Source organism: Etheostoma cragini, chromosome 11 (assembly GCF_013103735.1).
Source record: "Etheostoma cragini isolate CJK2018 chromosome 11, CSU_Ecrag_1.0, whole genome shotgun sequence".
Taxonomy (NCBI): Eukaryota; Metazoa; Chordata; class Actinopteri; order Perciformes; family Percidae; genus Etheostoma; species Etheostoma cragini.
This window is the reverse complement of record NC_048417.1, coordinates 4,511,538-4,526,890: the sequence shown is the minus strand read 5'-3', so window position 1 is coordinate 4,526,890 and position 15,353 is coordinate 4,511,538. Positions and strand designations below refer to the sequence as shown.

At 40.2% G+C, this 15,353-nt stretch overlaps 1 protein-coding gene across 1 annotated transcript in view; it reads right to left on the bottom strand.

Annotated features, from left to right (window-relative positions):
- Positions 1-9,640: 9,640 nt before the first annotated feature.
- The window catches only part of dnajb11 (DnaJ heat shock protein family (Hsp40) member B11), a 7,060-nt gene continuing 1,347 nt past the window's right edge, over positions 9,641-15,353 (bottom strand). Inside the window, exons 3-10 of the mRNA XM_034885895.1 lie at positions 14,822-14,919; positions 13,708-13,840; positions 12,946-13,088; positions 11,655-11,737; positions 11,509-11,566; positions 11,284-11,395; positions 10,582-10,741; positions 9,641-10,218 (exon numbers count right to left, since the gene is read on the bottom strand). Coding sequence (XP_034741786.1) covers positions 10,154-10,218; positions 10,582-10,741; positions 11,284-11,395; positions 11,509-11,566; positions 11,655-11,737; positions 12,946-13,088; positions 13,708-13,840; positions 14,822-14,919 — 852 coding nt within the window. The 3' untranslated portion in view covers positions 9,641-10,153. The remainder of the gene's footprint in view (positions 10,219-10,581; positions 10,742-11,283; positions 11,396-11,508; positions 11,567-11,654; positions 11,738-12,945; positions 13,089-13,707; positions 13,841-14,821; positions 14,920-15,353) is intronic.

Sequence of the window (15,353 nt, the reverse complement as noted above, 5' to 3'; positions counted from 1 at the left end):
TTGAAAAAGTGATAAAAAGTCATAGTATAGTATGTTGAAAAGTAATTAAAAAGTCATAGTATAGTATGTTGAAAAAGTAATAAAAAAAGTCATATATACATACATGGTCAAGTTTGTATAAAAAATGTATGTATGTAATCAAAAGTCATAGTAAAGTATGTTGAAAAAGTCATAAAAAGTCATAGTATGGTATGTTGAAAAAGTAATAAAAAGTCATAGTATGGTATGTTGAAAAAGTAATCAAAAGTTACAGTATAGTATGTTGAAAAAGTAATTTAAAAGTCATAGTATAGTATGTTGAAAAAGTAATTTAAAAGTCATAGTATAGTATGTTGAAAAAGTAATTAAAAAGTCATGGTATAGTATGTTGAAAAAGCAATTAAAATGTCATAGTATAGTATGTTGAAAAAGTAATTAAAAAGTCATAGTATGGTATGTCGAAAAAGTAATTAAAAAGTCATAGTATGGTATGTCAAAAAGTAATTAAAAAGTCATATTATAGTATGTCGAAAAAGTGATAAAAAAAGTTATACATACATATGTAGTCAAGTTTGTAATAAAAAATGTATGTATGTTATAAAAATAGATAGTATAGTATGTTGAAAAAAGTTATTAATAAGTCATAGTTAGTATGTTGAAAAAAGTCATAATTTAGAACGGTCCAAGTCGGGCAAAATGTCATAACATAGTATGTTGAAGAATTCATAAGAAAGTCATAATATGTTTAAAACAGTAGTTTATTTGGTGCAAATCTGGAGTGGGGATGGAACCGGAGGTCAGAAGTTAGCAATGCTAACCATTGAGCCACCGTGCCAACCACAATAAATAAGCTTAAACAGTCATAGGATAGTATATTGTAAAAATTCATACTCAAAAAGTCGTAGTACAGTGTATGCTGGACTGGGGACAGAACCAGGGATCAGAGTTTGTATAAGTTATTTGCAGGAGTGCTAACCTGCCATCCAATACGTCTGACAACATGACAGAAACACACCTCTGTATCATCGTCAACATCGTCTAAAATCATCACCAACGCCTTTCTAAAACTGAACATGAGAACCAGACCCAAACAGGATCTTTGCTCCTCAGTTTTCACCCGTGATGCAGTATGAACATCTATGGAATTTAGCAGTTTTTCTGCTTGAGGTTGAAATCTGTTAACTTTCTGAGTTTTATTTCAATATAAAATGAATTTGTTTAAACTCTGTGGAAGATTCTACACAACATTTTATGTAGTATTTTCCCTCAGACTTACTGTGGCCCTGATTGTAATCCATGAAGGATTTATCCCTGGAACATTGTATCAGTGAAAGCCTGGTGTACCTAATGAACTGGCCTTTAAGTATATTTCTCTACATACTTACATAATTAAAAAATGAAAGAACCAAAAGTAAATTAAGATAACAACCCACTTTAGTCCAGTCTCCATGAACCCTTCATATTTCAACCAATACATAATATTCTCATCAAGGCACCCTATGATATTTATTGCTGCCGGTTTTAAGGAAAGACGCTGCTATTTATCTGGTAATTACAGGTACTAAAGCTCAGCCCTGCTTTGTTTCTCTGTGTTGTTTGGCCATTGCCATGACGCTGTGTGGCTCGCCACTGTCAACAAGCAGCCTGCAATCTCCCATTAGATCAGATGCTATTAGGGCAGAGTGGAGTCACTGAGCAAACAGTATCCGGGCCTTTAAAACCAGGTTATCTAATCTAGTCAACAGGGATGAGCTGGACTTTGGATTTTACAGACAGACAGGGCAGTTAGTCCACAAGTATTGTTTGGCACGGGAATAAAACGCCACTCAAGATCAGACGAGTCCTCATGGGTCGATCCTCATTGAGCTTTATGAGTTGGGATCAGATAAGAGTTTGTGGAGGGACATTGTTGGGGGTCAGATAACGTCTGGTGCTGATGACTGGAGATGATGCTGTGGTTCCTCACAAGCAACTTCAGGTGTGCTTTAGTGGAAAGCTGATTTAAAGGCTGCTCTTTGTAGCATTAACCAACCGGCTGCTTGGTTGGCAGACATTGAGGGATAGTAGAAGTTTAAGGTAGATGTGTTTTCTCCTTGTTGATTAAAGGATAGGAGAAAAATCACTCAGTGTTGTGTGCCATTTTAAACCAATGGCTGCTGGCTCTGCAAAATGGTCTCGGGAAGGAACTTTTGGAGGAACATTTTCACGCCGCAAATAAAGACCAACATGTCTTTATCTAGACAATACTTACATGAACAGTTCATGCTTGATGTTCTGTTAGCTATAGTTACAGTGTAGTTCCTCCTTTTCCATGCTGTTCCCGATGAGATCCCTTCCTCAAGCAATTATAATGTGTGTATTAAGTCAAATTTGTGCAAAAATGCATTTTTATGTTCAACCAAAGCTGCTAAGAGGCTTCACCAGTCAAATCAAGTTAATATTCTATTCTCCAAATCTACAGTCTTTTTACCACCAAATGTTTTGTGATATCTTACTGAGCTGCAGGGAAGAGATAGAAGCATAAAGAGTGAAGTTTGTACCAAAGAACACACTAACTTTGGAAGATGTGGATTTTCTCCCCCATTTCTCACATTGAGATTATGTATGGATGGGGTCTCTTCTCTTCCAACCTCCAAAATGCATTTTGGCATGTGCGTAATGTTCATATTAAGGAAAGCTTGATCCTGGACAGAGCTCTCTTGCTGCATTAAAGTTGGTACAGAATTCTTAAGGGAGGACACCTGGGCTCAGTCTGAAAAAAGAAGCCCTGTCACACTATTTCACCCTCTTCATGCCTATTAAGACATTGCACAAAAGAGGTTCCACCCACACACAATAAATGTTTTCCTGTAATCCTCCTGTACCATCCTCTCCAACCTCAGTCTCCATCTCTCTCTGTCTCTTCTCCTTCATGGCAGAGTGCTTTGGTCCAGGTTCAGGAGGCAGAGGCGGCTGTGTATGCGGGCCCGGCCTGCCCAGCGTCAGGCTAAGTGCCTCTGACAGCCATCCACACAGTTATTAACTGTGATCCGCCACCACAGGGCCCGGGCAACCCCCTAGCCGAGGGGAGGGTCCACCAGAGGGCTCTGCTTTAAACACAATGACTGCTTTCACCTCTTTTGCATGTCTCTGCTCTCCGCCATGTACCCTTCTTACCCCCCCTCACTCCCCCAGCACCCAGTAATACATATTTACATCATTTCATATACTGTGCACACAGTTTTTTCTAACATGGCTCCTATTCATGTGTCCCTGGAACTGCTGGGAAGCAGCTCTGCCATGCGCCAAGGCCCCTAAAACACAGATGGGGAGAAAAATGATTTTGGAAAGGACAACTGTGAAGGCAGCTCTTTAATGAAGGATTACTGGAGGGCACATTGATATACACTAACATGCAGTCAAGGCAAGTACCGCGCTGGCTCGTTGGCTTTATGTTGCCTGTGGAATGCCGTCCATACACTTGTGGCTTTCATCCGTATAGGTGGTCTGATGCGGTGTTTGTCCTACGCTCGCCCTCCAGTATCCCAGCCACCCCTTTTCTTCCTCAGGATGTGGGAGAGCCATCAGCCGCTTCAAACAACAACACAACACGGGTTATTAGATGACTGAATTGGGAGAGAGATAAATAAATGTAAGTGAGTGGGAGGACAGAGAGAGAGAGAAAGAGAGACAGACAGGAGAGAGAGTGAGATCCATAATGACAACTGACTATGTTTAGCCCACAGAAAGGCACTGGGATAAACAGCAGCTCGTCGTAGCTAACAGGAGGGATTTAAGTCGAAGAATTGAAAACCCCCAAAGCCACTTTTCCTGCCCACACTGGCCATAATGAGAGCCCCGGCATTCAATTGTTGAATAGTTGAGGCTTTTGCCTTTGAGGTGACTGGCTTTAATATAGCAACACGACATACACAGTGAAGCAATGGACGTCCCCAGCAGTGTTCAAAGCTGTGGCGGGATAAGGACACGGCTGACATGCATTATTCCTTACAAAAGCTGCCCTTTGTTTGCTTTATGCTCAAATCCCACAAATTGTAGGCTTTGTCCATCAACATTTCTTATTTCAGACAGAGTCTTTTTTTCCCTCCTCGCCCCCCATCTCCCCCCCTTTCTTGCTGTCCTCCCCAGACTTGGCATGTGTTGGTGCTTCACGGCACTGGTAACTACGCACACATTGACTTGTTGAACTTGTCCATGCTGCGGCAGCTCTGCAGGGGCTTGAAGGGAAGGAGGTAACCTGTCAATCTGTGTCCTTATCGGCTCAGAGATGTAAGTCAAGTCATCTTAATGTAGCACTTACAGTGTAAAGCAACAGAAGATGACCCAAAGTGCCTTCCAGGGGGTTAGGATCTGCCTAAATAAAATACAGATAAACATTACAGAGATAAATGGTACATCACAAGCAACAATACATAATGTAACACAAAAAAACTGACAGGTAAAGAAGTAGGAAGTTAGGAGAGAAGGAATCAAAATCAACAATTCATTATTCACATTTTTCAAGAATTTTGTGAAGTGGATTTTCTTATCTTCCTATTTAAGGTTCCCATTTCCTTATAAAAGCTTATTCTCAGCCCTTTCTATTGAATCTAAATGTGATGGAACATGGTTTCTTAATACAAATCATCTGCAATCTTTCACAATTTAAGTGTGAGACAAGAAACATCTAATTCTTTTTTTTATTATTTATTAGAATTTAGTTTGTTTGTCAAGAAAACTCATGTGATGTATATATACTGTACAATCAAATAAGGAAAAAAAACATTCATCAAACCATCAACTCTTTGTGTTTAATTTCATATACTGCTGAAGTCAGTTTGGAGTTATTCAGTCCTTAAGGTCTAAAGAAAACACCGTCTCATCAGCATGTCTGCCCATCAACAAAGAGAAGTTTCCGAGAAAACAGCTAAGTCTTTAATACTCATTCATGTTTTGAGCTGCTTTTAAGTTGCCCTGCGGACGTCTAACAATCCTACAAAGTGTTTGAAATATTATAATAGAATGACAAAATGTTGAATCCTTCTTGGGAAACGACTGTGGCATTTTCACTGTTCTGCTCCGGTGTTGTTTTGGGACTGTATATTCTTTAAAAACCCTGCATTTGACAGGTCAGGCACCATTAACCGAGCACACTGCCGAGTCAGAGCAGGTCAATACACCCATTGGCGCCACCACACACACACACACACACACACACACACACACACACACACACACAGATTGCTCAATTAGCCCTCCTTCAGCCTGTGCCTCTCTTAACCCTGCAGCTACGCTTATAAGTCATTACAGTCAGGGTCAAGTGTGATCCCCGTGCTTATCTGCATCAACAACTGGCAAGTGCAGGCGTTCTCTTGCCTGCACACACATATGCACGCACGCACATACACGCACTATACACACTCTGACTTCACAGACCTCTGGTGAGTGTTGTGGGTAATAAAAAGTGATTTAGTGCGGGATGTGATTGAAGAGGCAATGCTGCCATCATGTGCTCTGCAATTTGTAATTACAAGTGGTTGAAAGATATTATTTGTGGATGATTGGTAAATCCCCGACATAACTCATGTCTGGCCTGTCCTCTCAAAGTCACATCTCATCGAGAGGGACACAAACAGTCACCTCGTATACTGTTTCAGACCCTTAGAGCCACATGCTAACTTATATGAGATGAACAAACAACGTTAAAGCAAATTTTGTCCAGGTGCTAAATCCTAACATTGGACATTTGGGCAATAGAAATGCAAAGTAACACAAAGAATTGCACCAGTCTGACAAAAGTCAACTGAGAGATCCAGCGTAGTATGGAAGCAAGACAGAGACATTAGTATTTGAATTCTGCCATGTATACAGTAATATTGATATATTTGACTTTGAATTTAATGTATCTAAATCTATGTGATCTGAATTCACCTCTTTGAAAGTAAAAATGAAATGTATTGATTTGCAATTTCTAAAGCTGAATTTGAAGATATTTTCTTCAACTGTCACAAATTCAGATTAAAAAAATTAAAAATAAAAACAAATAGAGTCAGATTGGTGTGAAATTCTGTAACTTGAATTTTTGAATCTGAATTTGTGACCATTGAAGAAAATATATGCAAACATTAAATGTAGCTTTTTTTCTCTCTGAAATTGACAGACAAGACATTTTATGTTTTAATTTCAAATAGGTGAATTCAGAACAAATGAATGCAGATTCATGTAAATTATTTCAACATTACGTATTTAATGGCTGTGAAAATACAAATATGTACTGTGTGTCTTTATTTGCTTCCAGAGCTTTGCGTGTAATTCTGTCCATTAAAAGGTTTGAATCTCCCTGGTCCTGTTAGGATGTAAGAGCTGTGAGGTGAGACAGTGAGATGTTTTATCTGAGCTGGGTCACAAAGCGTCTCTTTTCCTCTCTGGAGCCCCCTCAGTCTGAAAATGACTCCGGTATGTGTGGTGGCCCGGGGAGGAAACTCCCTTCACCACAGCCCTGCTATCTCTGTGGGAGTTCATTATACACACAGACTGGCCACACACACACACACACACACACACACATTCATAAACACATGCTGTATGTACAGTACACTCACATGCCAATATCTTTTGTGGGAGATTATTACACACTCCCACACACAGACACACACACACACAATCCTTCATAAACATGTATGTACAGTAAGCACACATGCAATATCTATTGTGGTAGATTATTACACACTTCACAGTGTGAGACATGAGCACTGCTGGGCAGATGTGTCCACCATTCACCACACCATAAACTTACCATCATGAATACGTTTCTGTGGACACCCCCTGCTCCACCCATGCAGACAGTCTTCCACCCACAGTCCCTCCACCCACAAGGTGTGTGTGTGTGTGTGTCATGTCTGATGTCTGACACTGAAACCCTTCTTCCAGCCGTTACTATAAATAAAACAGAGAAGTAAAACCATAGAGGGGTGACGTGGTCAGAACATGTTAGGGGTCCTGCTATACCACATGGACCATGCACGCATCTCTGTGGAGTTACTTTTTTGCATCTTTTCATTTAATTAAACAAACTTTATTCATATAGCACTTTACAGCAACCAGCAGGTCTTCAAAGTGCTTTACATCAGGAACCAAGTACAAAACAACACATCATAATCAAGAAAAAAGAATGAAACCACATTAACCAGCTCCGACTGGGGGATCATGAGGCGTTCCCGGGCCAGGTTGGAGATATAATCCCTCCACCTAGTCCTGGGTCTTCCCCAAGGCCTCCTCCCTGCCTGGAGCAACTCCCTAGGGAGGCACCCAGGAGGCATCCTTACCAGATGCCAGAAACCACATCCACTGGTGCATAAAGCATACACAGTAAAATTAGAAAAGGTTACAAAGAAACAGGAAAGTGAAATTGTCACACCACTACAAGATATTAAAAACCAGCCTAAACAAATAGGTTTTTAGTTTAGAACTAAAAAATAGCTAGATCTTTCACCGTCTGAATATTAGGGGGGTAACTTATTTCAGAGTTTTGGGGGCAGCAACCGCAACTCCTGATCACCCCACCGTTTATCTAAGGGACTGAAAATAATACACTCAGTTTCATCTTCGTTCAAATTAAGAAAGTTTTGTGACAGCCACAGCTTAATATTAATTAACCAAATAAATTTGCAAATCTTCGGTATAACAATGAAATGACAGGTTGTGCTTGCCTATAACAGCTCCTAAAGGCATCAAGTATGAAGAAAACAGCATGGGGCCAAGAATGGATCCCTGGGGTACCCCACAAGTGAGAGAAGCAGCTGACAAGGAGAGGTCACCAATTATGATGAAAAAGCTTCTTTTTGCCAATTAGGAGCTAAACTATTTAAGTGCCGAGCCTCGGATGCCTACACAGGGATCAAGGCGAGAGAGGAGGACTGCACCGTCAACTGTGTCAGACACCAGACATCTCTGTCAGGAATTCAAATTTACGTTGCCGTTACCGTCAGAAAAGTAAGGTTGTCCATTTTGTTGTCTATTGATCAGACACTTGCAAGCAGGACAGATCAGACAGGTGGCAGTCCAGCGTTAGCTTCCACCTAGCTGGAACTCCTGTCCTTGTTTGGCGTTTCCGCTTTAGTGCATACCGCCGTCGATGTCCCCTTATCCGGCTTAGCGACATCGCTGGCTAAGGTGCTGGTCTCCGTAGCAGGCGAAGCTCGCGGAGCGTGTTGAGAATTCCACCTGTAATAAAGTTTCCTGTATATTCTCCGATCTGTACCTGTGTATCCCGGTGGTACACGTTCTTTTGTTTGAATTCACATAATTGTTGAAAGCTTGTCGTTGAAACGCAATCACTAAGTTTCTATCCACTTGTCAATCAAATCTGAAGTTCGGTTAAAAAAAACTAATGGGAATAAAACTACTGAAAGTGTATTTCCAGCCAACGGGTTTACAACAAATTAAAACCTGTGCGTAATGATGTCACATGCTATTTTGCGATCAAATTGGCATATCGAATTGATTTTAAACATTTTAAAGGTGTTTCCATTCATTTTCGTACTGAATTGCAGAACATTCAAGCAAACTTTTGAGAACGAAGACGTTTTTCAAGACAAAATGTATCCCGCCGTCTCCCTACAAATGATCAATATTGGACAAGTTGTTGCACAACAGTGCTTATGCTTAGCTGAAAGCGACATATGAAGCTATAATAAGAAAACAACACCATCAATACACTGCTATGATGATGCAGATGCAACTTGCCTTTAATTTTCCCTCCGGCACCACTGAGAGACAATTCTTTTTGGAGACATGTCTCGCTGTTTGAGCGCCTTCCATTTACTCCGTAGGACGTCCCACGGCTGGTCCTTACCTTTTCTTTTTTTGGCCCTTTCCTTCGTGAGTTCCTGAATAGTTAAATTCAGGAAGTCTCTCATCTCCTTGTCCATCCATTTTTCATGTAACATAATTTACTTCCGATAAAAACGTGTGGTTGGAAACATAGCATAGACAGTTAAAGAAAAGAGATGTTGAGATGAGACGCTGTAGCTTGGGTCCAATCCCCTACGGGCAGGTTGAAAACATGCAGAACTACCTGGCTTGTACGTCACTGCCGCTGCGCAAAAATGTCTCAGATGACGCTAAATATTTTTAGTAAAATACTGCTGGGTTTCTACTGCTTCAAAGTTTAATGCGTATCGGTGAAGTAGCCCTTTCATTAATTTCCCTCATAAATCTGTTTTACTACTCAAACGGAGGAGCTTTGAATGTTATCTTTTCATTGGGTAAAAACCTAACTTACATTTTCCTTATGTCATTAGGAATATCAAAAGAGAAAGCAGAGGTTTTTCTCAAATTTAAAAGAAGATTTGCAAGATAAATCCTGCAACCTGGAGGTCAGGGATGTTCACTAATGGCCACCAATTCCAATCTTGCGCCATCTGCTGGTGAATCTAGGGTATGCCATTCATCAGAATTTGTAGAAATCTTTATTCATATGGAGGCTGTGCAAACTGTCCCAAATCCCGCCTCACCCTCCCAAAAAAAAGAAAAAAAAAAAATTCACCGTTTAATTTTAAGAGCTCAGCTCTTGTCACAGCATACCTGGGGGTTGTGCAATGCGGACATTGCTCCTGTTTCAATGTGTAAACAGATAAAAAGAGCCAACATAAATTAGGAAAACTAAAACGCAACAAACAGATGAGCCTTGTTCTTCCCTATTTACAAAGTATTATTGAACAGGAGTCCGACCAAAACAAAACAATATTTCATCAGTCAACAGGCGAGGCTGTTGCATTCATAAAACTAATAAAAAGGTTGAAAATTGTTCCATCGTGGGTAAGGTTTTTTTCTTCTTTAGAAGTTGGTCTGTCAGCAGAAAATCCTTCAACAGACAAAGTGGGCTGCACCCAGAAAGGTACAGGGGTTGACAAATTAGTAGATAGTATTCGTTTAACTTCACTCACATAGAAATAAGTGAATTAGCTTTTTAAAATTAACAAAAAAAGGCCCTATTCCAATATAACATGGGGATAAGAAAAGTTAAACAAAAAGACTCCATTTATATGGTTAAAATAAAAACAAATTAGGTTCAGCCATCCTGAGAACAATCTGAAAATAATAAATACACCCTGGCCAGAATTATGGAGCATGGTTTGGTTGATTGAAGGTGTGTGTGACAGATAACAGAGTCCAGGCTGTGTCTGTTGGTGTGTTAGTATCCTTGTAGTCCATTATAAATCTTCTGTACAGAGCTCTGCTTCAGCAGACTCTGAATACCTATAATAAGAACAGCAGAAAGATAACAGTTAACCAACCACACACACACACACACACACACACACACACACACACACAAACTCAGGAACAAAATACACATGTTTAGTGTTATGATGCAGTTGTTGTGATGTGTAAATTTGATCTACACAGCAAATTTGAGTGAAGCAGTGGATGCTTTACTGACTTTTAGTTCCTAGTGTGGGGTCAAAAACTACTTTTTTATATATATATATATATATATATATACACACACACATTTTTGTCAATTTAGAAATGCCTGAATACATGTGCTGCTTCTTGTTGTATATAGCTGTAAATGTAAAATGTAGTGTCTAACAACAATGATCCTTCCTTTATTCTCACCCTCTTTCTGCTGTTCGTCGAGCTGCGTCTGAGGAAACTCCACATCGAAGGTGATGATGAGGGAACCTCGGATGTTGATGTTGTCAAAGTTTGGCAGGCCCTCTCCTTTCTTCCACATTCGAGCACCAGGCTTGGTGATCTTATCTCTCACTATATGGACCTGTCAGGCAAACACCGATTCAATTCAACTAGCACATAACCCACACATCACACACACACACGGTATAGCAGTGTAGCGCTACATGTTACATGTAGCGCTACACTGCTAAATGTTTCGCCGCCCATGTTATCCAAACTGTCCGTTCATACAGACAGACCAACAGACAAATGGGCAGACAGACCAACGGGCAGACAGACAGACAGGCAGATTGTGTCTTGTGTTCTGAATTTAAAAAAAAGTTCTAACAGGAAATGTATGAAGAGAAATGTTGCATTTAAAGGTGTTTTCATGTGTTCAACTGTTTTTTTAACCCCAACTGTTTTTTTAAATTATTACAACATCTTTCCAAAAGACATGTTAAAAAAATCCTAATTTCCATATTAAACACAATCGTGATTATGATTTTTTTTCCTAAATCGAGCAAATTCACATACACCTCTTTGTTGTTTGTGTCTTTGACAAACGTTAAATTGTCAGATTTTAAAACAATCGCGATGAAATGGGTGCCCCAGATTAGTAAAAACACGAGGTCTGTACAGGACCTTGTGTCCGTCCAAATGTGCGATGTCCATCTCAAAGCCGATCAGAGCCTCCACCAGGGAGATGGTGACGTTGGTGTACAGGTCATCGCCTCTGCGTTCAAACACGGGATGTCTAAAAAGGAAAAGCATCCCCACATCACGTTACGGTGTGTCACTGATCCAATATAATCAGCAATATAAAGTAGATTCGTGCAAAATCACACAGTAAATTCAGCGTGTTCTTACTTCAACACTTTGATACGGAACCGTAGATCTCCCGGTTCACCGTCGATGTGAGGTTCCCCTGTGGTCACATGACACGTTAACAACAGCCATTATTGGAAAATAACAATCTGATGATTTTTTTTTTATTAAGCTTCACGAAGCTTTACCTTCTCCAATGAAGGGGTACTCCATTTCATCTCTCACTCCTTGTTCAATTTCTACCTCCAGGGTTCTCTCTTCATTCACCAGCCTGTGATGAATACATAATAGAAAACATGTGTTGGTTTGACCTTCTATCCTAAATGTTACCACAATTGTAATATACACTTAATACCAATTTTATTATTATTTTGTCGCCAGAGCGATAGGGAACACTCAAGATAATGCTTGGATTCCAATAGCAGCGATGCGTCCTGTCCCAAAAGCGTCTCTCACAAAAAATACGTGCTAGGTTTATTTTTGACGGAGCGGCATGGCGTTGCACAGGCTGGGCAGGAAGTGGACCGGCATGGGCATCCGGTCAGTTTTCAAAATTAACACTGTGTTCTCCTGATAGTACATCATATATATATGTATTACTATTTAAAAAAAACACAGACACAAATGTGTCCTTCGTCACTGGATTAAATGGAAGAAGCCATTTAACTATGTAGACTACTTACTTTTAACGGTAGAAGCACAAATAGCCTAGCCTGGATAAGAGCCGAACTTAGAGGACGGGACGTTCGGTCTGGACTTGATCCGTAGTGAACCAGAGTTGTTTGGACCAATCAAATTGTCAGGGTGGGTACGATGATGGACAGATGAGCAACAGTAACGTAATCAACCACGTCACAAAAGAGCGCTTGGGTTGAATTTGTTTACAACAAAGATGGCTGCTGCTGGAGAATTAAGATGTGGAGATTCTGCCATTGGGTCAAAAAGAATATATCTAAAAGATATTGACAGCACATTCATTTTAAAAGAGAAAAAGAGAACCGCGATCAAGGCATTTGTCCAATGGAAAGATGTTTTTTGCCGTCCTTCCTTCGGGATTCGGTAAAAGTTCAACACAGGCCACATACTCCGTTGCTCTGATTGGTGTGTGCCCCGTAATCACAGCCCGATGGAGCAGTATCAGACTCATATTCTGACTAGCAACAAAGCATGACGACGTCAGGCAATATCCAGGAAAGATCAACAAAATAACTAAATTTGAAAGTCGAGCAGGCAAAACGCTCCTCTTCTAAAAACGCTCCCGTGTGGTATGATGAACGGCAGAACAGAAGACAACCACGGCACATCTGTGCCTGGTGGAATCTCAGTGTTAACCAGAAACTAAAGAAGTCTAATACAACAGTCCTGCAATAAATCCTCCTTCTTATGTTCAGTTATGTTGATACGACCGTATGATCATTTGAGGCTGAATTGTGTTGAACGTTTGTGGACTATAATTATAAATAAAAGAGTTAAACTTACTTTACATTAGGACACTCATCACAGACCATCTCCTGAGTCATCTGGAAGCGGCCAGGTCCGAGCTGCGTCGTCCTCATCTCCTGTCTGCAGTTACACTTCCTCTTGCCGGGGGCTTCTTTGGCTACAGGCTTTACACGTACCACCTGTGCGACACAGCAAATTTAAAAAAAGATTATAAAACTTAAAAGTAAAACAATTAAATTTGCTGTTTGTAAATCAGATGAAAGATCAGCAGCTCTTGCAATGGGACGGCTCCAAAGCTTAATTTGACAACTTCAAAATAATATCAATCTCTGTCATTTAAACAAATAGTTGTGACTAATTTCACTTCGGATTAGAAATCTAATATGGCTAATAAGTGCAGATTATTAATTTAGAAAAGCGGAGGTACATCCCATGCACCTTATTTGATATCTCCTTGACTCCTCGGCTGAACCGAAAGTCGCTCTGTCCCTCCTCGCTGAAGGCCGTCTCAAAGCTCTTATTTCTGCCCCGAGGAGGGATCATCGAGGAGCTTTAGGTGAGGATACACAAGAGCAACCTCCCTGGGAGCCATGCAGCTGAAGGACTTGCTAACTCCGCCCATACAGCTGACGTATTCATGTGACGCTTCACCTCGTTGCCTCTCTCCTCCCATGATATCCTTGCGTCTCTCCCATGCTTGCTCGGTGGCAGGGGCTAAGACGCGAGGAAGGGAGGCAAGTGGAGGAGCTGGGGATGCAATTTAAGAGACATGACATGCGGGTAGGATATCATCCTCACCTCCACAAAGTTCCCAGAGTAAACCTCTTCAAGCGTGACCTCCAGGTCTAGTGTTATGTCATTTCCTCTGGGGATGTTCCTGTCCTGTTGCTGTCGGTTGCCTCCAAACATGAAGCCAAAGTCACCAAAGAAGCTGCAGAAAGAGGACAGAGTAAGTTAGTAAGTATAAACATGTGCAAAGCACAATTTAATCTGTGATTTCATTCAGCATCATTCTATTACTACACATTTTTATAAAAACACTTGGCTTCTAACAAGTGAATGCCATTAGCCTTTTCTGCATCTAGTTGTCGCATGCTTGTTGTATCTTGCTCAAAAGATTTAATATTTAGTTTAAAAAACAAACTCAAGAACAACCAGGGTTACAAATTAGCACCACCCACCAGCCAAATGACGGTAAAATATGCAAGTGGCTGGATGCTTTGCTTCACTCACCAGCCAAAAAACAATGGCAATCTAATAAGAGGGAGGTAGAATTTAAAAACATTCACTGGACATTTGGCTGGTGGACAAAAAAAAAATATATAATAATTTTGCAACCTGAGAGCAAGATTTATCAGTGTCACACTGACACAGAGTCAGTGTGACAATAGTCTCCAATGTCAACAGTATTTATTTGGTAAAACAGTAGCTCCAGTGTGAACTGTTCACTGAAGGTCTGTGGATTATCGACATCAACCACAACGTTGTTTGTTTAGATACAACCGGCTCAGGAACTCTTATCCTGTCGCTAAACCAAAATAAGTGTGCTGCCAATTAGGACCTTGACCTGAGGATATCTCGAAATTTTTTACAATATGTGTAACTGTTGTCTCGCTCCGAGTGCATTTTCTATATTTCTTCTTTTTGAGCGGAACTGCTCTGTAACGCAAATGAATTTCAGTGTAAACTGACAAAGTTGTTACGATTATATCAGGAAGAAGAAGAAAATATGACCAAACTAACTGCATGGTTGGACAGTACTAGTATCAAGTGAGAAATCGTCTTTGTTTTTGGGGTGAAAGGGCCCTGTAAGTGTCCCTTACTCGCCTTACATTAGCTGCATACAATATACAGAATCACATGACATTGACTTGTAGTTCTGTCTAAAACTAGCTGAACTAATGAAACCAACCTGGAGAAGATATCGTTGTGTGAGCCGTGGTGACCCTCTTTGAGTCCATCTTCTCCGTATGTGTCATACTGTTTCCTTTTCTCCTCATCTGAGAGTACCTACAAATAAACAACCTGTCAGTCACACAACCAACACAGTCTACATTGCTGTTTCTATTCACATTTCAGTCAGCATGTGGAACCTTTTTTCAACACAATGTAATCCAGCACAACAATATTACAGAAACCCCAAACACCATCAACACTTTAACAGAACTTGTACATTAGAATATTCAGAAAACAGTATTATTTACTTTGTATGCTAAACTAAGATATACCGGTATTAATCCCAACATATGCAAAGAAAAAAACAGCACTAAAAAAGGTGCAAGAATAAAAATATCAGTACACCAATATTCAAAATATACAGCTATCAATCAAGGTTACACACACACACACTATCTATATATCTATATCTATATATATATATATACACTCACCGGCCACTTTATTAGGTACACCTGTCCAACTGCTCGTTAACACTTAATTTCTAA